At 44.4% G+C, this 22,793-nt stretch overlaps 1 protein-coding gene across 1 annotated transcript; it reads left to right on the plus strand.

Moving 5' to 3' along the window:
- Positions 1-3,720: 3,720 nt before the first annotated feature.
- Positions 3,721-21,208, plus strand: ANGEL1 (angel homolog 1). Its single transcript, XM_056851847.1, has 10 exons — positions 3,721-3,784; positions 7,896-8,489; positions 9,216-9,442; positions 9,844-9,913; positions 12,075-12,508; positions 15,740-15,866; positions 17,393-17,503; positions 18,332-18,401; positions 19,213-19,376; positions 20,968-21,208. The coding sequence occupies exons 1-10, from the start codon at positions 3,721-3,723 to the stop codon at positions 21,189-21,191; spliced, it is 2,085 nt and encodes a 694-aa protein (XP_056707825.1). The 3' UTR covers positions 21,192-21,208.
- Positions 21,209-22,793: the final 1,585 nt, after the last annotated feature.

The following is a 22,793-nucleotide window of genomic DNA, read 5'->3' on the forward strand; positions in this document are numbered from 1 at the left end:
GACTCTTTTAAAAAACCCTTTACTCAAGCAATCCAACCATAATTATTATACATTGCAGAAAATATTCATGACCCTACGGTGTCAGCTGAAAATGTGGAATCCCAAATGGTTTCATCTCTGATTAGGAAGACCACATTTCCCAGGTACTAGGACAGTCTGTGTACTGAACATGTTGCTTGCACCTTCTTAAGTTCAGGTCACTTTAATTTCATCTCAAGTATTCCATGACCTCATCTAGACATTGTGACTCAAGATATATGATATATCCTGTGGCCACATAGCCTCAGACTTGCAGTAGGTCTTCTTCACTGAGCTGGATCAAAAATGGATCACAATTCAGGTGAGAATTCATTTCAGAAAGTGTTCCCATTGATCTCTTATGAGGCAATTAAGCCTGAGGAGCTTGTGGAAAGATAATAATGTAGTCCTGTCCATTAATGTTGCTAGCATCTTTGTCCAAAGTATAGTTGTGTTTGTAAAATGTCAGGCCTGCTAGCCATCTTTTTCTCTCTATGAAGATGGCAACACCAGCCATTTCTGACAGAAGGCTATTCTGATGATTTCTGATTGACATCCATATTCATCATCTGAAAATTTGCCAAAATTCACACCTTCCATAGCTTTGGTACACCTGTCTAAGAATTCTCCCCAACCACAAGTGTTAAATTGGTAGAATAGTGATAGTTATGCTGTTCCTGTTTGATTATCACTGTAGATGGCATACTTCTCAGGCTGATATACGGAATGAAACTTTAATTGATAAATAGGTTAGGCTTCAAATATTGCATCATTGTGGCCAGGAAAACCTGTTGGAATCTGATGAGTCTTTAGAGACACAATAAGAACCATTCTTACAAGATCATACGTATAATTTGCTGTCATCCAAATATTTATTTAAGGTATCATTCTCAAACAAGATTCATGAAGCAGTTTACAATAATTAAGGCACATTTTTAAAGTAGGAAAATAAAATCAAGTTGTGTCAAATAATAAAAAGCCACAGCATAAAAATAACATATACTATCAAACTGAAGTGATACAATCTTGGCGATAAAACAAAGAAATAAATACCCAAACACTGGTAATAAATAATAACAGTGTAAAAGCAGAAGCAAGCATCAGAAGCACAGTAAAAACAAACAAACAAAAAACCAGACAAGCATAAATTAAATATAAAATGACCTCATTTAGCACATAAAACTCAATAAATCAGCCCATAGTGGATTACATTCTCCCCCACAAGCTCCTCCGTAAATCAAGAAACAGAATGAGCTCTTCTGGAGGGAAGAGGGATCTAGGAGTGATCACGTCAACTGTCTTGGTTATCTCTGAATTCTGAAGATCTTCAATAGGAGTACCAGCCAGGTTACCCCTAAACTCCTTTGTCTGAATAGGTCATCTACTGTATGGCTACTAACAGCCCATTCCTGAGTTGCGCCTCCTAATCAGTTTCCCGAGCGCCAAAAGCTCAAAAAAGCCTTTTAAAGGCTTTAAAATTTTTTAATGGGGCTTTTTGCCTCATAGAGAACAGCGAGGCTGCACCTGCTAAAAAGCAGGTGCAGCACCACCATTCTTGCTGCTGGTGTGCCAGGCTGAAAGGGGACAGGGAGCTGCCTAAAGGCTTAATATGTGCCCACAGCGGGGTCCCCGTAAGGAGCCTCGCCACAACATTCTGTACTAGCTGGAGTTTCCAGATCAGTTTTGAGGGCAGCCCTACATAGCGCGAGTTGCAGTAATCTAATCTGGAGATGACCGTCGCATGGATCACCATGGCTAAGCCAGGGTGGGAGAGGTAAGGCACCAACTGCCAGACCCAATGGAGATGGTAGAATGCCGTTCGGGCCACCGCTGTTACCTGTGCCCTCATTGACAATGAGGCATCAAGGGTCACACCCAGGCTCCTGATAGCGGGCATAGGTGTTAACTGCATGCCGTCAAGAGCCGGGACCAGGCACCCCACCTCAGAGCCGCCTTGGCTGAGCCACAGAATCTCCATCTTCGATGGATTTAGTTATAACAACTTATCATAAAAATACAATAAAATACAATAAAACATTAAAATCCATATCATGTTAATTATAATCAAACAATTCTCAATTTAATGACACAATTTAAAATAGCGCAGATGGTGCTCAAATTCGGCTCTCAGGGTCTTTCGCCAACTCGGAAAAGGACAGCCAGGCTCCCTCACTTAGTGGTAAACAGTAAAAGAACAGTATTGCTGGTAGGGAGGCCAGCTCTAATGGAAAATCATTGCTGCCTTCAACCGTAAGCCAGGTGGAACATCTTGGTCTTATAGGTCCTGCGGAACTGAGTAAGATCTCACAAGGCCCGTCGGCTCATCTGAGAAAGAGTTCCACCAGGCTTGGGCCAGGGCCAAAAAGGCCCTGGCTGATTACAGCAGGACACTTCTCGGGCCAGGGACCACCAGGAAATTGGTATCTGCTGGGTGTAGTGCTCTCCAGGGGCATATTGGGAGAGGTGGCCCTGTAGATATGAGGGTCCCAGATAGAGTTGCCAGGTCCCTCTTCGCCACCAGTGGGAGATTTTGGGGTGGAGCCTGAGGAGGGCGGCGGTTGGGGAGGGGAGGACTTCAACGCCATAGAGTCCAATTGCCAAAGAGGCCATTTTTTTCCAGGTGAACTGATCTCTATCGGCTGGAGATCAGTTGTAATAGCAGGAGATCTCCAGCTAATACCTGGAGGTTGGCAACCCTAGTCCCAGACCGTTTAGGGCTTTAAAGGTTAAAATTTGAGGTAATCTGAGGTTACTACTGTACTGATGCACTGCAGAACCCCCCCCCCCCACAACAAACATTTGAACAGAACAAAGTAAAGGAAGTGTTTTTAAGAAAGGGGTGAAGGTTTTGAAGTTGGTTTGTTTTGCCCAGTGGAGGAACTCTGTTTCCAGTTTCCTGCCTGCCTCCTTGAAAAACTGCCAGGCGCTTCACACAACCAGCCCGCAGAAGGTGAGGTGTGGGTTTACCGTGGTACGCTTTCATTAAACACAGACAAAGCAAAGGAAATATTCAACAGATCAGATGGAAGCCAACATCAGCACCTCCCAGTACCAAACCAAACCAAGAAGGCGGGAGGTATTTTGGATTAACAGACGCCACAGTGTGCAGGGGAGGTTTTGCTGCTCTCTAGATGCATATTTGCCCCATCCACATTCTTGCAGAGTTTTGAAGATTCGTATGGGGGAAATGTGGATGTGTGTGTGTGTGTGACCCCTTTTGGGGTTTTCATGGCAAGAGACTAACAGAGGTGGCTTGCCAGTGCCTTCCTCTGCACAGCAACCCTGGTCTTCCTTGGTGGTCTCCCTTCCAAATACCAACCAGGGCTGACCCTGCTTAGCGTCTGAGATCTGACGAGATCAGACTAGCCTGGGCCATCCAGGTCAGGGCCATGTGGCTCTAGAGAGCAGCAAATCCAAGGCAAAACCTCCCGCGCACATGAACTCCCCGGTGTGTGTAACCTGCTGGGAAGAGAAACCGGAGCGGGAGTGCGGGGGGGGGGGGCGGGGGTGTGTGTGACGGACGCTTCCCCACTCCTAGCCTCAGTAGTTTCGCCTGGCCTGGAGATCTCCCCCCCCCACCCCCCACCCCACCCCCCACCGCTGAAGGAAGCGCCGGCAGCCGCAACCGCCAGCCCAACAGCTTCGTGACCTCGCCGAGGCGGAGCCAGGCTCGCGCGTGGCCGGCGGCGAGGAGCGGGCGGCATGATCGCGACGCTGCTCTGTTACGTGCTGCTGCCCGCGGTGCGGCTTCTGCGGGCCTTGCGAGGTAACGCGCCCCGCCCCCCGCCCCCCGCCCCCTCGCGCTTTCTGCGCCCTCCGCCGCCTCGCCTCTGCTTGGCTCTCAGGCCGGGCTCGGAAGCGACACCTCGGAGGCGGCTTCTCTGCCCTCGCTCTCCCGGCCTAGAGGCCCCGGCCTAGCCGGGAAGCCGGGCGAAGGGCCCTGACAGGAATCCCGGGGAGGCGCGGCCACACCGCCCGCCGCTTCTCGCTCCCGCCCCGCGCGGCAGGATAACCCACCCCGGCTCCCGCCATTTCCCCTTCGCTCAGGGGGCTTTCCTCAGAGAGGTCAATAACCCTCCCTCAGAAGTCGCAAGGAGGGCGGGATATGTTCTTGGAACCCTGCAGTGTTCGCCTCCCCCCCCCCCGTGCCTCGAAGCGCCCATAGCAGGCCAGGGGAGGAGAGGGTGGGCGGGCTGCAGCGATTTGGGGTGGGGTGGGGTGTTAGAAGTAGGCGAATGACTTGGGTGTTTGAATACAGAGCGATGAATCTTTTTGACAAGCCTGTTGGGGTCATAGAAAAGAGCACCAGGAGCACCTTAAAGTCTAACAAAAATATTTTCGGGCAGGGTATGAGCTTTCGTGAGCCACAGTTCTGAAGAAGTGAGCTGTGGCTCACGAAAGCTCTGAAGAAGTGAGCTGTGGCTCACGAAAGCTCATACCCTGCCAGAAAATATTTCTGCTAGTCTTTAAGGTGCTACTGGACTCTTGCTCTTTTCTACTACTGCAGACAGACTAACAGAGCTGTGGCTCACGAAAGCTCATACCCTGCCTGAAAATATTTCTGTTAGTCTTTAAGGTGCTACTGGACTCTTGCTCTTTTCTACTACTGCAGACAGACTAACCTGGCTACCCACTGTGAATTTCCTGAGCCGTGGCTCACGAAAGCTCATACCCTGCCAGAAAATATTTTTTGTTAGTCTTTAAGGTGTTACTGGACTCTTGCCCTTTTCTACTACTGCAGACAGACTAACAGAGCTGTGGCTCACGAAAGCTCATACCCTGCCAGAAAATATTTCTGTTAGTCTTCAAGGTGCTACTGGACTCTTGCTCTTTTCTACTACTGCAGACAGACTAACCTGGCTACCCACTGTGAATTTCCTGAGCTGTGGCTCACGAAAGCTCATACCCTGCCAGAAAATATTTTTTGTTAGTCTTTAAGGTGCTACTGGACTCTTGCTCTTTTCTACTACTGCAGACAGACTAACCCGGCTACCCACTGTGAATTATCTGTTGAGGTCAGTTTGCAATACTGAGAAGGGGCGCTCCACAGACGTCCCAGCAGTCCTTGTGTGATGTTCCTCAGTTCAAGCCATGTTTACAAGTTGTTCTCTGAAGAAGTGAGCCCTGGCTGACCAAAGCTCATCCCCTGCCGGGAATTTTGTAGGCCTTTAAGGTGCTACTGGACTTGCTCTTTTCTGCTGCTACAGACGGACTTACATGGCTGCCCATCGTGATCTAACAAGTTGTTGTTATGCTTAGGTGCTATTTACACAGCCCAAACAATGCACTTTCAGATCACTTTCACTGCACCTTAACGATCGTTTGCAAGTGGATTTTGCCAGTTCACACAGTAAAATCCACCTTCAAAGTGGATTGAAAGTGGATTGAAAGTGCATTATTTGGGCTGTGTAAATAGCACCTTGTGTAAACTTGATGGCCCTGTACATGCTTTACAAAACACAGACGCTACACAGTCTCCTGCAAAGTTCTTGTCCACAACATCTTTAAAGTGTATATTTTAAATGAAATTTGTATTGTAGAAACTAGGATACAGCTGCTGGGAGTGCCTCCCCCCGCAGTCCTACCCTGATTTAAAGGAAACTTTCTTATGCCTGGCCTTGGTTACGTGTGCTTTGCTTTAGAAACCAGCCCAAAAGCTTAGGAGCCAGACTAACTTTTTCTCCTTCATGGTTTTGTGTTTTAATTAACATATTTTCTAATTATTGCTGCCACAAAACCTAGTCTGAAACTCTTCATGCTTTCGCATAATTTTATTAAAGCTATACACTACGTTTTGTAGTGTATAAATACGTATTGGATAGCTGTTCTCATCACAACCAAAAAATGATCTTTGTCCCTAACCTTACTCCTCCCCAGTTTCTCATATTTTAATTATTGCTTTGAAAATAATATGGGAACCAGTATAGAAAGCAACTGTTTAAGAAATGAATTAATCTACCATCATTAAGCTTACCAAGTTTCCTTCTTTGGTGGGAAACCTCTGGCTCCCACCCTGCTCAGTGGAGCAGTGGGAGCAAAAATGGGGGGGGGGGTGTCATAGCATCTGCAACACTCTAGAAATTCCTCTAATCAACCCTAGAGAGATCAGAGGAATTCTTAGAGCATCGTGGATGCTATGATGTCACTTCTGGGTACTCAACCCTGAAGAGACATCACAGTTCTGTGCATGGTCATTTCCCCCAATCTTGGACCCCAGGTCCTCCCAGCTGGCCGCTCTGTCTACCATTGAGTAATGTAACGTTAACATATAAACAAATAATGACAAGACCTACATGCATTTTTATGTCATACTTCAATAAGTATTCTGATAGAACCCTTTCCCCCATCTCTAACCAAAATGAATAAACAATGTATAGGGCATACCTACCAGTGACCTAAACTACTTTTAGCCATTCCCTTTCCCTTGCTTATTCTGGGGGACTAGAGTTCTGTGGAAGGGAAGCCCCAGAGGGCTTTTGAGAAGATATACATTTGTAGCTTAGATGCATTCATAGACACTTGTATGCTAAATACCCCACCATACATTTACTGCCTATATTTTGGTCACTTTTCTGTAAGCATAGGTAGATGTAATTCGTTTAGCCCCTTCTCATGAATCTTGCACCCTTCATGCTCATTTTGGTTCAAATGCAGTATCGTTTAGCCTACCTCTCCTCTTATTCTCAGATCATTGTCCTAGAAAGTACACACAGGCCCGGTACTGCTGTTTGCCTGTAGCACTTGTTCTTATGACCAAAAAGAGCTGTCCAGTGCTGTTGCAGGTGCCTTTTCCATCTTTAAAAGGGCAGAACAGGTCCCAAAACAGTTTTCTACTGCTGTTTTTAACTAAGGAAAAACTGCTGTAGCTGAGGAGGCTGTATATGCAGGCCTGGTGATCATTGCTACTTACCTGGGGAAGAACAAAAAATTCCACCTCTCTTGATGCTGACTATTTTCATGAGTTCAATGGCATCCTTGTTGAAGAATATAGGCCTTTAATATTCTGTTCTACTTAATAATGTTCCATTTCTCGTTTACGAGCTTATGAGAGAATGCAATTTATCCGGTTTCATCTTCCTTATTAACAGTGCATCCTAGTCTGGTCTGCAAATTTTGGAAATGAATATAATTTAATTCTTATTTCAATTTGCGCTTTTTAAGAATCAACATTGTAAACTGTGAATGCACATGGTGTGCATGAGAGCAGAATATATCAGCAATCAATTCTTAGTGTGTTGAGCAGTAGAAATCTCTAGCTGAAAGTTTGCTCTAACTAAAGAGCTCAAAAAGGCTTGTTGCTAAGCCCAAAATTTCAAAATCATAGATCAGATCCACATAACGATGGGGTTGTCTTAGATATTCATGGAAAATGGTAAAATCAGATTATTTTATTTTCTGGGGATGGTAAAAGCTGGTCTGCCACACCAACGCTCATCTAAATTATTCCTCTCATTATCTCTGCTATTGAGTTTAAGTAGGTCTTTCCATTGCTCCTGATTTTGCTACCTGTAAGAAACTGATAAGAGCCCCGTGGCGCAGAGTGGTAAGTTGCAGTACTGCAGTCCAAGCTCTGCTCAAGACCTGAGTTTGATCCCGACGGAAGTTGGTTTCAGGTAGCCGGCTCAAGGTTGACTCAGCCTTCCATCCTTCCGAGGTCGGTAAAATGAGTACTCAGCTTGCTGAGGGTAAAGGGAAGATGACTGGGGAAGGCACTGGCAAACCACCCCGTAAACAAAGTCTGCCTTGGAAACGTCGGGATGTGACGTCACCCCATGGGTCAGGAATGACCCGGTGCTTGCACAGGGGACCTTTACCTTTTAAAGAAACTGATGGATTTTAAACAGCAACTGGTTTTGATTTTTTGTTTTGTTTTGCAGATGGCATCTTTACGTGTCGAAAGAATGCGCTTCTGGTGAAGAGCACAGCTGCCCATATAGATGGCCTTTCAGTTCCAGTCTGTGGAAAGCCAGTTTTGGAGGAGCAGCAAGCCCTGCTGCAGCAGTGGCTGGAGGAGGGTGCTGTAGGGCCACAAGCAAACGACAGCACTTCAGAAACACAGGAGGTGTCAACTGCTTTGGCTGTCGAGTGGCTGGAAGGCCCACAGCTATTGATGACCAGCCTTAGCGATTTGAACGTGGCCCCACAGTCTGCTGGCCAGGAGCAGCAACATGTGGTTCAGACTGAAATGACTTCTGGACTACAAGAATTTGTAGAAACCACACTGGCAAATTTACCGCTAGAAGAAAGAGAGGCCATAGAGGACAATGCTGTATGGGCAGCACTAAGGACTCAGGCTAATCCTCAGATTGTTGATGGTGTGCCTCTGTCCACAGAAGTGTGGATTGAAGACCCTGCTGTGTTGGCTTGGAGTCCTGCACAGGAGACTGATGTGGTGACAACAGAGGGAATAGTGTTGCCTTTTCAGAATACAGGTCAATTTCAGCCACTCCCAGCAGAGATACCTTATCATGGTCAGTACAAATGTATTCCATCCTAGGACTGTGATCTCACCGTTCTAACACAGAGGTGTCATTTCTGCCACACATGTTTAGTTGTGCCTGATGATGTGGAAACATCCTTCGTTAATCTTTCCTTGGAATTCTTCAAAGATTCCACAACCTTGTACACACATCTCACTCTACTGCTGATCTCCTCAGCTATTTGAAGAAATTGTTTCTAATTGAGTCTGTTATTTAGTTTCAGCTCTGGGAGTTTCTTTATAATTTATAAAGGGTTACAATTCATAAAACATTGGCAGGAACTTTTATGACCAGCTGTGATCAGACTGGTATAGCAATATACTTCAGAAAGTTACTCAGGGAGTATTGTCATCTAGTATAATTCCTAGGAAAGGAATCCATGTGCTTGCTTGGTATTAATGAGGACATTTCTAGAATTATAGCTCCAGAAGAATGGCCATGTTAGCCTGTTGCACAAAAATTTTATCTAGTGAAGTAGTCTCTTGCTTGTAAGAGTTCATACTACAATAAATAGTACAATAAATAAATAAATACAATAAATGAGCTGGTATTTATGGAGCCATCAAATTCTCTGTTAATGGGCATGTTACCATTCCAAATCCTTCAAGGAATAGGAGGATGAGCAATATTTTCCACTCAGCAGCTTAGAAAGGAGTTATGGGAAAGGAACTACTGGCATATATCTGATATCTGTCTTCCTCTCTCTCTGTTTAATAGAGATTCTGTGGAGGGACTGGGAAGATCTTTCTGCTCAGGCTTGTATCCCAGAGCCAGACTCAGAGGTTGGGTCTTTATTTGAATTCAGAGTCATGTCCTACAATATTCTGGCCCAAGACTTGATAGAACAGAGTCCTCATCTTTACATGCATTGCCATCCAGACATTTTGAGCTGGAGCTATCGTTTCGCAAATCTCTTACAGGAGATCCAGCACTGGGATCCTGATGTGAGTATCATTTGGGCCTATCCGTATTGGTCACTATGCAAGTTATGAAATTGCAGAGTTATTTGTGTGGGTAAAGTGCTGACAAGTCGCAGCTTGGAGAGACCCCATGGAGTTTATGTGTAGATTATTTAACAAAACAACATTTTGTGTGGATAAAAAGAATGATCCTAACTGTATATGCTATGCAAATTTGTATAATTAGCTATAATTAGCCAGTTATGGAAAAGGGTAAAGAACTGTGTCAGAAGCTTTACCCCTGAATATCCTATACAGTTTTTCCTTCCTCCCTTCATCCACCCTGGGAATAGCATAGACAACATATTAAATCAGCAGCTGAAATGAGGGCAGTTGCTCTGCCTTGGAAGTGCAGCTCCTAACCAGCATTCTTTATTTCTTTCCAGATTCTTTGTCTCCAGGAGGTTCAGGAGAATCACTATCAGGAGCAGCTGGAACCATCTCTTGTGATGATGGGTATAACTTCCCTTTTTGGAACTCAGATTCTGAAACTGGCTCAGAATCATTTCACTTGAGTGGAAAGTTTTACTAGCTGCCACATTTCTGAAAAGATTTCCTTTACCTTCTGGGTTTCATAGCAAACATAGCTGTGAAGATCTTCTCTGCTCCATTAGAGGGTATTACTCTTTAGAAGGGAGGTAGCCTGTTCCCTTTAGTTGCCTGAATGGGACTGGACCACATCAATACATCTGTGGCATTGCTTATCCTGAGAGCCAAAGTAGGCAATAATTAGGAGATGCATTTAACAGTCCTTATACCCTTTTTTGTAATGAAAGAAGCCATGCCAAACTGTTATTGGAAGCAGGGCATGGTGGGGGTCCTTACTCTATTTGCCTTTTGCTGTTTCTTCACTGCCCCCTTCTCACAGATGCTTTTCTTCCTCTGGGGAAGAAGCAGTTGATGAGGGAAGAGAGATCTTGCACGGAATAACAACTAGTCAGAGAAGGGTTAAACATGCACATCCCAGCCCAGCCGGTTGGCAGCCTCCCAAACAAGAAGAAAACCTCATCAGTTGAATTCACACACTGTTTTGTGAAATGTCTTGTTTGGTCTGAAAAAACAAAGATGTCTGACAACTTTTAGATAGAATTTCCTGTGTCAGAGCAGGGGAGCTCCAAGCCTGGATATGACTTCCTGCTTTCCACTTTCTCTTCTGTGAAAGTTGGATCTGTTTGGCTTGACCCAGCTTTCCAAAGAGAGCAAGAGATGTTTTAACTGGCTGTTCATTATAAAAACAAAGGTCTGGAGAACTGGGTCTGTACATTGTTCCACCTTGTTTACAGTGACTTGCAGCCCTATTTTGTGCATGTTTTCTCAGAAGCTAGCCCCACTCAATTCAGTAAGCCTTCCTCCTACTTTTTTTAGGGTTGTGATCTTGGATTTTTAGTTATTTAAATTGCTGTGACTACCTCTTCTGCTATGTTCCACTGCAACAGCTTCGCTCATCTGAGCCAAGCCTTCTGAAGGTGTCACCTTGCAAACAGGTGAAATCAGCAGCTGCCTGTTCATGTGCATTCTCCGTGGTGGCTCACATGTTATGGAATGGTCTGCGTAAGGCTTGTTAGGAAGGCCCCCATTCTTCTGTTGTATCATAAAATGTGTAAAACATAATTGTTTAGAAGAGCAGAGCTGTGATGTAAAGGATCAACTCAAGAGGTGACTTCTAGTCAGGATAAAGTTATCCTGCATGGTTTGTCTTGTTTCTGTAGGCCGGTGATATTCATTCAGTGGCTCTGGAGCCAAATGTGGCTCTTTGACAATCCATCTTTGGCTGTTCTGAACCCTGTTGTTCAATGTGGTATCTGCCCCATGTTCCAGGAAAATGAACAAGGCCATTATGGTGGGCAGGTGATTCCCACCTTGAAACAAATGCTGCTACGGGGCTGGAGGCTAGGTAAGCAGCCCTTAACTGCAGACCTCGTGCCAGGGATGGAGGCAAAGGGCCCTTTTTCTCCAACAACTCCCCTCCCTTCTTTGCAGCCTCTGCATTTTTCTTCCCAGCACCCAAGCAGCTGCAAACTGGCCATAGGAAAGAGAAAGTTCAACCACTGCCACCACCATCATGGCAGCCACTCTGGAAAAGAGCAAGCTAGCCACAGTGGGGTTTGGTGGTTTTTCTTCCATTTCTCTATTACCAGCTTGTTTTCCTCCAGGAGCCTTGTCCCTCATTCTGAGGAAAGGGCAGAAAGGGCACCCTTCCTCTCACTCTAGATAAACAAGGGCTGGCTAAGGTTCAGTAGCTGTGGGGAAAGGCAGCCTTACATGCTCAGAAGTAATCTGGTAATTTAAAAAGATTACAGTTACATAAATTTAATATTAATAGTTCTATATAACTGCATTATGTTTTTTGTGGGGTGGCTCACAGAGCATAACTTAGCCTTGTGGCTCTTTTGGTCAATGTTAATTGTAAATTTGGCTCTCCAAATGGCTTGTGTTGTTCTTTTCCAGTTGTTCAGTCCTAGCCCCACTGCAAGGAATCTTTGCTTAGATTCAAATGTTATATTTGTTAATCCCCTTGCTGACTGACTGAATAGATTTTATCATATTTGTAAACCATATTAAGTCCCAGTGAGAACAGGAGACTATAAATGAAATAATTACTTTTGTGCTTGGCTAGGCTTTGCATGCATATACAAGCGGCGGACAGGAAGAAAGACAGATGGTTGTGCAATTTGCTACAAGCAGAGCACGTTCCAGTTAATCAGCGCTAGCCCTGTTGAATACTTCTGGCCTGGCTTGGACATCCTCAACAGAGACAATGTTGGTCTGGTGCTCCTGTTGCAGCCCTTACTCTCAGAGAGTGTGGGAGACGAGTCAATCAGCCCTTTGTGTGTGGCAAATACTCACGTGTTGTACAATCCCCATCGGGGAGATATCAAACTGGCCCAGATGGCATTGCTCCTGGCAGAGATAGACAAGATTGCAAAGCTGGTTGATGGCAGTTACTGCCCCATCATCTTATGTGGGGACCTAAATTCTGTGCCTGATTCGCCATTATACAAGTTTATCCGGAATGGTCAATTGTACTACCATGGGATGCCAGCCTGGAAGGTAAGCAGAGATGGGGGATAATGGGCCAAATCTCTTGGGCTGGTTTAGCTCTCAAATGAATAATACTTTCTCTATGGATGTAATAGCTCCTGAGATTAGTATCTTTCTTTGTATCACTGGTATCACCTTTAAAAAACCTGTGATCACTTCATACAATGAAACTGAATTGATTCATTACTTTTATACTACAAAGTACACTTTCTATTTGTCTGTATACAACTTACAGAAAAAAGGTTAAGTCTAGACTAGTGTGTGTTGCTGCCGACTTATGGCAACACTATGAATAAATGACTTCCAAAACATACAGGGTAGAACTGGGTACATTTAGGGTACATCTGGAGCTTACTGCACTGTTATTTTAGCACGTTCATGCAGAACAAGGAAGTATGAGAAGTGGACAAAGCAGACATGAAAGTGTGTGTGTGTGTGTGTGCGTAAAGTGCCATCAAGTCGCAGGAAACTTATGGTGACCCCATAGGGTTTTCAAGGCAAGAGGTGGTTTGCTATTGCCTGCCTCTGAGTAGTAAATGGTTTCATTTGCTTTTAGCCATAGGCTAAATTGTTGACAAACATGTCAGCAATAATACAGATACGTAATAAAAGGAAATACGAGGTTATTAAATGCTGGATTGATAATAAATATACATAATAAAACTATGCTAAATTGATGCATACAGAGAAATAATAACTAAAAATTGCGATGGTGTCCCAATCGGCCAATGGGACCTGTGTGTGTAAAGTGCCTTCAAGTCGCAGCTGACTTATGGCGACCCCTTTTTGGAGTGTTCATGGCGAGAGACTAACAGAGGTGGTTTGCCAGTGCCTTCCTCTGCACAGCAACCCTTGTATTCCTTGGTGGTCTCCCATCCAAATACTAACCAGGGCTGACCCCAGTGGGACCTAGCGACCATTAAAATCAACTCTTAAGAATCAGCATCTGTGTAATGACTCAGGGCTTCCTTGGCCATCTCCCATCCAAGTACTAGCCAGGGCCTACCATGATTGGCTTCCGAGATCTGATGAGATTGAGCTAGCCAGGGCCAATTAAATACAAAAGTACTAAAATCAAAAATTACCCTTAAATTAGGAGCGAAAGTGTACACAGAAGTTAAGACACTTTCCAATTTACCAGTGAACTGAAGAATGGAACTCCTTACCTGTAAATTTGTTTATTTAAAAAAAAGGGATTTTGGTTGTTATAGAAAATGCTGTCTCTGGGGCTGTGATTTGAAAGGCGGAGGAACCCTCTATTGGGGAAAAGTTATGCAAAGATGTAAAAGCTGCTTGGGGTGGCAATTGTCAGTGGGAAAACAGCACATTCTCCCCTACTCCTCCACTCCCCCTTCAGATTACATTGAAAGGCTTAGGATCCTTTTTAGGATTGCATGGTTCAACAGGGAAACGAGGGGCACTTGTGGGCTTAGCATCTGCGTGGAAACTGTGCTCACAGCCAGTATTGGGAGGATGGTGGAGCTGAACTCTGCCTGCAGAACAACAGAGCTAAGCTCTGTATCCCCTCCCCAATTCTTTAAAAGGATTTTTTCTTCCTAGCTGACCTGACAGCTAAACTGGGAAGTGGGAAATGGGGGATTACTGGGTTTGTGGAGGCACACTTCTGCACATGACATGATGAAGTGAAAGGGGGAGGGGTGGGGAAAGTGTCAAGAGTGAGTGTGGGGGTGGGGGGACTGGGCATGTGGATGACATCTCTGTCTGCTTCCACCTTGCTTTATGTTGCTTCCACAGTGGGGACACTTTTCTGCACCTCTGTATTGGAAGCAGCCTCAGTTTAGTTGACCAGAGTACTGGATCCTTATGGTTGATATTACAAAAGCAACAACATACTTGCAGGATTGTAAGATAGCAACCTGAATAGGCTTGCTTAGGCCATGCTTATCAGAGCTTGGAAGCTAAGCAGGGTTTGCCATGGTCAGTACTAGGATGAGAGACCATCAGCAAAGACTGGGGTAGCTATGCAGAGGAAGACAATGGCAAAGCACCTCTGCTTGTCTCTTACCTTGAATACCCTGTGGATGGGGTCGCCATGAGTTAGTTGTGACTTAACGGCACGTTATTCATTCAACTGTAACTCAAGAACATAAGAAGAGCCCTGCTGTATCAGACCAGTGGTCTTTCTACTCCAGCATTCTGTCTCACACATTGGCCAACCAGGTGTGGGACTGTTCCAGTAGGCCCCTGAAGGTCCAATCCCCAAATCTTTTCCTCTGCTTCAGCTTTTCCAAGTTGGTACCCCTAGCCTCAAGGGGACAAACCTGCTGGCTGAGAGCCAACAGCTCCATGCATCAAGCACACATCCATGATTTCTGCCCAGTGGATAGTTAATCATAATGTGGCACTCCCTGCAAAACACTGGATAGCCCCTGCTACCCTGCTGGTTTTCTACCTTCATAACTTGTTGGTTGTTTAAAGGTGTTTTAGAGTGAAATAGGGTGCTTACCTGAATTTGTGCGGATTTCTGTAGCAGGAGGGATACAGCAGCTGACACCCTCCTTGCTTGTAGGTCCTTTTTCAGGAAACTCGGACTAGAGGGGTTCTCTCGTGCTTCCCCTTGACCTCCCTTGCTGAACTCTCCAGGTTGACTCCCCTGTTAGAAGCCCTGTTTGCAAGCCCAGGAGCAAGCCCCACAGGGATCCCTGTGCCTATTATCTTAAAGATATTTTATTGTGAAGATATGGAAAGCTGGCTTTCTTACAGTGCAGTCCTAAACAGAGTTACAGCCTATTGATTTCCGTGGATTTAGAAGGGTGTAAGAATTAATAAAAGAGCCCCGTGGCGCAGAGTGGTAAGCTGCAGTACTGCAGTCCAAGCTCTGCTCATGACCTGAGTTCGATCCCGACGGATGTTGGGTTCAGGCTCAAGGTTGACTCAGCCTTCCATCCTTCCGAGATTGGTAAAATGAGTACCCAGCTTGCTGGGGGTAAAGGGAAGATGACTGGGGAAGGCACTGGCAAACCACCCCGTAAACAAAGTCTGCCTAGTAAACGTCGGGATGTGACGTCACCCCATGGGTCAGGAATGACCTGGTGCTTGCACAGGGGACCTTCACCTTACCTTAAGAATTAATGTGTGAGTGTGCATGATATAAATGTTGTTGCATTTGAAAAGAGTAGGTGTTTGGGGTGTGTCTCAAAATACTTATATGTATAGAGTGGCTCTTATCCCTTTTAAAATATAGTTTCCTCATTGTGTTCAACCCTTCTGCCTTGTTAGGTATCTGGGCAGGAAGAGTTCTGTCATCACCCACATCAGCGGAAACTGCTGACTCCTCTTTGGCCCAGCTGTCTAGGTATAACTGATGGTTGCCAATATGTTACTCTTTGCAAAATCAAGAAGTCAGGTGAGCTTCATCGTCGAAATGAAGATATGTATTGTATTATATTGCCCTCTTTCATGAACAGGCATGTCTTCACAATCTGGGCAGACCAACTTCTAGCCTTCCCTCTTTATTACAGGGTGGGGAGCTTAATTTAAACAATTGATTACTGGAGCGAAAGTTGTGAATGAGTTCATTTAATTTTTGCCTGAGTGCCCTGGTTTGGAATATACAAGTGGGTTTTGTGTTGCTTATTTAAGTTACATACATGTGTGGCCCTCTTCACACATTTCAGAGTACACAGGTTATGTCTGGGATCCCCACCCTGTGTAACAGCCACACATGAGTTGTGGGTTCTACTTAATTCCTGCATGATGGTACCCCATTCATAGCATGTTATTGATGCATGTGGAGAAAGGGTTTCTGCTCTGTAACATTTTCCTGTCCTAAATTGGTTCCAGTGGGCACTGGTTTGCTTACTGGAGAAACCCACGAGTGAACATTCATTGCCTCTCTAAGTACACCGTCTGGTATGATCTCTTTTTGTCTTTGGATCTAGACTGCACAGTTTGAGTGGAATTGTTTTTAAACTATGGTTTCTGTTATATCTTGGGTCTTACCAAGGCTTAATATATATTTTTAATAATATCAGAATAGTTTTCTTGGTTCTAATCCATTCGCATTTCATTTATCTCTTACCTAAGCTCCTTGAGACAGAGGCTGCTTTACTTGGCCCTCCAGAAGTGGATTAGTAGATTAATCCCAGAGCTGGAATGTGTGTTGTGGAGGCTGCATGGTTTCATAATTCCATGGAGATCAAGATGTGGCTGCTTATCCCTCAGTGTTCTTAATCTAAGTGGGCTGTTTCAAGGCCCTAGAAATGTTCTCCCTGCAGTCAGAGAACAAGGAAAAGATGTTAGTACTCTGAAGCCCCCAGGGACTACCCTGTCATATTCGGTAGATATGAGGTACCTTCCGTGCTGCTGTGAGTATCTGAGTACCTAGGCATTTGAAAGGCTAAGCAAAAATGTAAACCTATGGCTGGTAATTGTAAAATGTGTCTGCTTCCCACATTTTAGTTCTGTTTTGCCCATTATCCTCTAAAGATGTTTGTATGCTTTCATGAGTTTATTCTCCCAGAATTGTGGGCTTTTAAAATTTATGCATCAACTTCCTTTTAGTGCATTGTCTTCTACCTTTGTAACCCACTTTCTGCATTATTTCCTCAATTTTTTGCATTGTACTGTAATCCTGATCCTACTCTATTGTTTATTAGAGGTCCTTGCTGTTTGTTTGTCTGTTTGATTTGATTTTCATACTTTGTATTCTGCCTTGAGTTTCAGTGAGAAAGGAGGACTATAAATGAAGTAAATAGATAAACAAATGAGTGTTCTGCTTTGAAATTGCACCTGTATTCTCCACAGCCTGTGATATGGAGCTGCATTTCCACCTCATACAAATAGCATAGATTGTGCTAAAAATTGCTGGTCTGGACACTTCTTAAATACTTCATTTTATTGCCCTCCTTTGATCTGTCATTCTCCCTGCAGACAGACGCAAATATAGCCGCGATTTCTTGCTTCAGTTCCGTTATTGTGATGTCGCCTGTGAACGACCTGCAGAGTTGACCCTGTTGGAAGGGGTGACAGATGCCAAACCAGGTACTTAAATAAGGTTTCACCCCACTTCTTTTTGTTTCTTCTAGTTATGGTCTTCCTTGTTGCACCAAATCTGTTTGCAGGCAAGGCAACAGATTACATGCTGCCCTCGGTCCCAGTGAGCCATGCCAGTACTTAGCAGCAGTTCTTATGGGCTAGAAGGGTATCGATTATTCAACTCTGGAAACCACATTGCTGCTGAGATTGTGTGTATGTCTTCTGGAGTGTGAGAGAATATCTCTAAGTCAAAAGATTATAGTTTTCAAGGAGCCAACAAAAGTCAGGAGGCATGGGTTATTGTGAGCCAACACAAAGGCCTGTATCCATAGAACTATTCAAGGTTTTCCTTGTGCCCTTCATCTTGTGTTTCTCAAGCAGCAGTCCAGCATACCATGTGGCCAGCTCCTTTTGGAACGGATGGATTTCTTGAAAGCGGTTTTGTGATATGGCAAGAAAATTTGAGTGCTTCATATTTACTCATCCCTTCAGCCTTATCCTAATTTTTATATTCTCATCCATCAGGCTGTCCTTTATAATTCAGTTCTGAAGGAGACAGGAAAGTTAGGTCGTTTTCTAACTGGCCAAATGTCTCCCTTCTGGGTAATCTCTGTATGATGAGCTGTTGCTTGGATTTGCTGGAAGGCATCATGCTAGTTTGCATTCAGCTTTGTAACACTGATCTGCTCCCTAGGCTCTCCCGTTCTGCCACTTGGTGCTTTACCACACCAGGTGTATGGGACAGCATCTTGCTTATGTAACTCATTGTGAGTTTGATTCAAAATGGTGCAAGTTCAGTGTGGTGTTTGAATAGCTTTATTTTCTACTTTGCAGAACGTCCTGCACATTGGTCTAAGGAGCTCACTGTGGAGAATAACTGTGATGCAGAACTGTTCTGTTCAAGGTAAGCATAAGGGAAGGAGTTTGAGGCTTGTGAACGAGGAAGACTCATAACCAGGTACATAGTAAGATCGCAGACTAAAGCATATTTCAGGAAAAGGAAGCTTATCTTGAGAAACAAGAGTATTGATTGTCTGATTCCAATCATAAAGCTCATGACAGAGCAGATGGGCTCATAAGGATGGAGGGATTTTTCTCTGAAGAAATCTGATGTTTGCCTCCCCAAGGAAAAGGAATTGATGGACAGTTGCTGAAGAACCTGCCTAGCAATTGATCATGAACTTTCTTGGCCCCAGGAGGGATTTGTTGAAGTGAAATAAATGAAAGCAACCTGGGTGCCCTTTTGAAAGTAAAGTGAAGGCAACAAATATAAATGCCAGGTTGTGGCTAGGTGTGCTTCTGAAGCCTATGTTCAGGCTACACTAACTTGGGCCAGCCTGACTCTTAGCCGAGTTTAGTGAGCTAGCAGGCTTTCCTTGATATTAGGCATTTATCCAATGTGCTGCTATAATTTGGTAAATTTATTTAAAGGGCATCTCTCTAGAAGATTAGATAATAACAAAATAAATTTTGCAAAAGATAGACCTCAGCAACTCGTGTAACCGTATTGTTGCTTTAGATGGCAGTAAGACATAATGGAAAACTGTACAGATATTTACTGCTGGAATAGCATAAATTTGCATTCCTGGATGGAGGGGCTTCTGTAGAATTCTAAAGTTCAGTATCAGTAAGAATAGCCTGTGGATACTGCTTGCATGTGTGTGTATGTTTGATTTTTGTTTATGACTTTCTTACTAACCTTTTATCCTGCCCAGAAATCCAGGCAGTGTCCATCATGGCCTGAACTTGACTTCTGCCTACAGCCACTTCCTGCCTGAGAAAGGTCGCCCTGAAGTTACAACTATGCCAATGGGTATGGGGGCCACAGTTGATTATATCTTCTACTCAGCGAATCCGATCCGGAATGAGAATGTGGGAGGTGAGTGTTGCAAAATCTCTGCTGGGCAGTACATGGGATCTCTTAGTGATGGGGCAGCCTCGGCATGACACAGGAGCCAGTGTGGTGTAGTGGTTAAGTGTTGGACTAGTATCTGGAAGACCCAGGTTCAAATCCCCACTCATGCCATTGAAGCTTGGCTGGGTGACCTTGGGCCAGTCACGCTCTCTTCACCTACCCTACCTTACATGGCTGTTGTGATGATAAAATGGAGGAGAGAGTGATGCATGCTACTTTGGGTCCTCATTTGGGGGAGAAAGGCCGGGTATAAATGAGTTAAATAAATAAATGGATGTGGTGATCCTGCTTCTTAGCGGCACCTTCACTGATAGCCATTGTGGTGATTAGAGTGTCAGATGAGCACTAAGGAGATCTGGGTTCAAATATTCACACTCCCATGAATCTCAGTCAAATTCAAGTTGTGGGGAGGAAGGGAGAATCTAGCTTTTTAGTCTGTCAAGTGTGAACTTGTAAGAGAAGTTGACTCTAGGGAGATAATTCATGATATTGCAATGAAAAGAGCGTGTGGGGGAACCCTTTAAAGTTTACTGGTCTATTAAAATGTTTGCAGCCTTTTTGGTCCATTAAAATGTTATTTTTAAAATCAAAACATTGACAAGACAAAACCGAAGTATTACAAATGAGCAAGCTCCATAGTATTCTTTTTCTAGGTACGTTCTTAGGTTAAACAAAACACCAAAAAGGGAGGTAGTGTTTTGGGGGCATGGCAGAAAAGTCTGTGTGGACCATGGTATAATTTCTGAAATGTGAGAAAATGTAATTTCAGAACTGAGTACAAATTTCCACTTCATGACTCCTGGTTTTGTATGTATGAGACGAGCTTGTGTGGCGCAGGGGGTGGGGGGTGTGTTACATGGCCGAAAAAATGATGCGTGGGGCTCTAAATGCCATTGGCACAGGAAGAAATTACACTAAACTGGTGGTTGTGGAAGCAGGCTTTCCCGCCTCCCTGCTACCATCACAGCCTGATGCATCCCCTGAAATAACCACCTCCACCCCCTAAAAAATTAGGGAGTAGCAGGGAAGAGTATTATGAACAAAGTGGGATCTGGAGCAGGAGGGAAGAATCAGGGAAAATTCCTTTCTTCCACTCATTCATCTATTGAAAACCATGGCTAGGATCCAACCCACAGTGGTTGCTGTTTTTTTCCCTTTCATTTGTGATCTCAGGCTTTGGAAAGTGAGATCCTTTAAGGAACGTATGGAAGCACATGCAAATTGACTGCTGGAAAAACACACTCACCTTTGGGTATCCCACATTTGCCACTTTCTCTTCCTGTCTCCTGAATGTTGGGTGAATGAATATGAGATACATAGATATTTTGAGGTCTTGCCAAGTCATTTAGGGATAATGACAAAGTATTAAGACAGAAAACTAAAGCGTGAAGATAGCAAGGGACAGTTTAAGTGGCCATGACTGCCATGGCTGAACGTGAAGATATTGCCTTTGCCACTTTCATTTTTATAGTGTGTGGTTCCTTCAGAGTCTGCACATGGGGGTTGAGCGCACAGCTTTTGCCTCCCTCTGACATGCACCTCTTGTTCATCTTAGGTCGCAGGATGTACCAAGATGGAGCTCTAAAACTACTTGGCCGTCTGTCCCTCCTCTCCGAAGACATCCTTTGGTCAGCAAATGGCTTGCCTAACCCTTTCTGTTCATCTGATCATCTCTGCCTGCTGGCCAGCTTTGGCTTAGAGATCTCTGGCTTCCAATCATGTGCCAGACCTCTAGAACTCTCAAAGAGTTGCTTTGAATGGAAAAATCATGCCACTTAAGTTTGCATCAGTTAACAAAAAAAGAAAAAAAAAGAAAAAAAGAAATCACCTGTCAACCCCACCCTTCCCTTCCCTTCGAATTTCCTTTGTTCTTCTTTCCCATGCATCTTTTTCATGAGGAAAACTATTGGATTCACTTCTAATGCTGCAGTTCTACTCTGGGCTTCTCTAACAGTTCATGCCTGCCTCTACTCTGGCTTGCACCATCTTTTATAAGTCATCCTGCCAGCAGACTTACTATTTGGTAGATATGCCATTAGTCATCATGATCCAAAAGTCACCAGGGATTGCGTACCTTGTTAGCAAGCACCCTGAAGCCCCATGGAGAGTTTTGTGGATTTTTATTTTGCCTCCTGGTACAAACTGACCTCCCATCACACTCAGGCCAGAATGGTTTTCTGCAAGTGTGCAAAATCGCTTTTTTGTGGCGGCGCTGCTTGCAACCTTAAGGGTGTTAATTGCCTGGCCAGTCCATCAAATCAGCTTTGGAAACGGAATCAAGGCAATGTGAGTTCAGTGACTTAATACGCAAAGAGCTTCTATCAGGCCAGGCTTCAATTCTCCCCCATGAACAGAGACATTCAGAACCCTTCAACATTGATCAGATTTTCCCCTCAGCCTGGAACGTGCTATTGCATTTTATAGTCTTGGTTCTTTAGATGGCTGCATTTCTCCTTCACCTATCAGCTCAGGACATTTCTGATGCCTCTGCTGGCATCTAGAGTTGCAGGGAAGAAAGGACTGTTCAGACTGGTTGTGGACGAGTGCTGCTTTTGTTGTTTTGTTTCCAGCTTGGCAGCCATACTGCCAGGTACCTCAGCTAAGCCTTGTAATTGCTGCTAATTTGGATTATTGAAGGTATTTGAAAGGAGTTATACAGTCAGCCTCAATGTACCATCTTGATACATGGAAACCACAGCATCCAATTTCAGCTACGTGTGTGGGCCATGGCACATCTTCTTTATTCTGGGGGGGATGCATTGGGAGTTTTCAGGATTTGTAATGTTTTCTTAAATTTGAAAAATAAAGTTTTATAATTTCAGGGGGGCATTCAGGAGCATGTGGCTTTGGGACTGAGTGAACAAGACGAAGCAAAAGTGCTTTTAGAGGGCAAAGGTATGTCTACAGGAGTGCCCTCTGGTAGACACAGTGGGGAAAACGCTGCTCCATATTTATTTTGCTGGCACCCTCTCCTATTTACTCTGCTAAACAAGTGTGCTTCCCCTGACCCCACCCCCCCGCCATCTTAAAGAAGTGAATGTTGAGCCTATCAGAAGTGGATAATGAAGCATAATACCTGAGGTCAGGTGCATCTGCACATTCACATCTATGAAAATTCCAGCCATGAATGGAAGCATGAAATTTGGTTTACAAGTAAAGCTTTTGAATAATCTGAGCATTACTTGTAAGCAAAAGCAACTTTTTAGCATCGTGGATATTAAAATGCACTTGTAAGTATGTAGGTAGTGTGCCTAGTGAACTCTCAGAAGCCAAAAGACTGAGGAAAAGCTGAATATTTCTAAGTGGCTGAGAGAATATAAGAACCCTACTGGATCAGACCCATGGCCAATCTAGTCCAGCATCTTGTCTCACATAGTAGCC

Source organism: Euleptes europaea, chromosome 6, assembly GCF_029931775.1.
Source record: "Euleptes europaea isolate rEulEur1 chromosome 6, rEulEur1.hap1, whole genome shotgun sequence".
In the NCBI taxonomy this organism is placed as follows: Eukaryota; Metazoa; Chordata; class Lepidosauria; order Squamata; family Sphaerodactylidae; genus Euleptes; species Euleptes europaea.

Coding starts and splice junctions, on each gene's coding strand:
- ANGEL1 (XM_056851847.1), top strand. CDS start 3,721: ATGATCGCGACGCTGCTCTGTTACGTGCTGCTGCCCGCGGTGCGGCTT. Junction 3,785..7,895: donor GCTTCTGCGGGCCTTGCGAG/GTAACGCGCCCC, acceptor TTTGTTTTGCAG/ATGGCATCTTTACGTGTCGA. Junction 19,377..20,967: donor CCGGAATGAGAATGTGGGAG/GTGAGTGTTGCA, acceptor TGTTCATCTTAG/GTCGCAGGATGTACCAAGAT.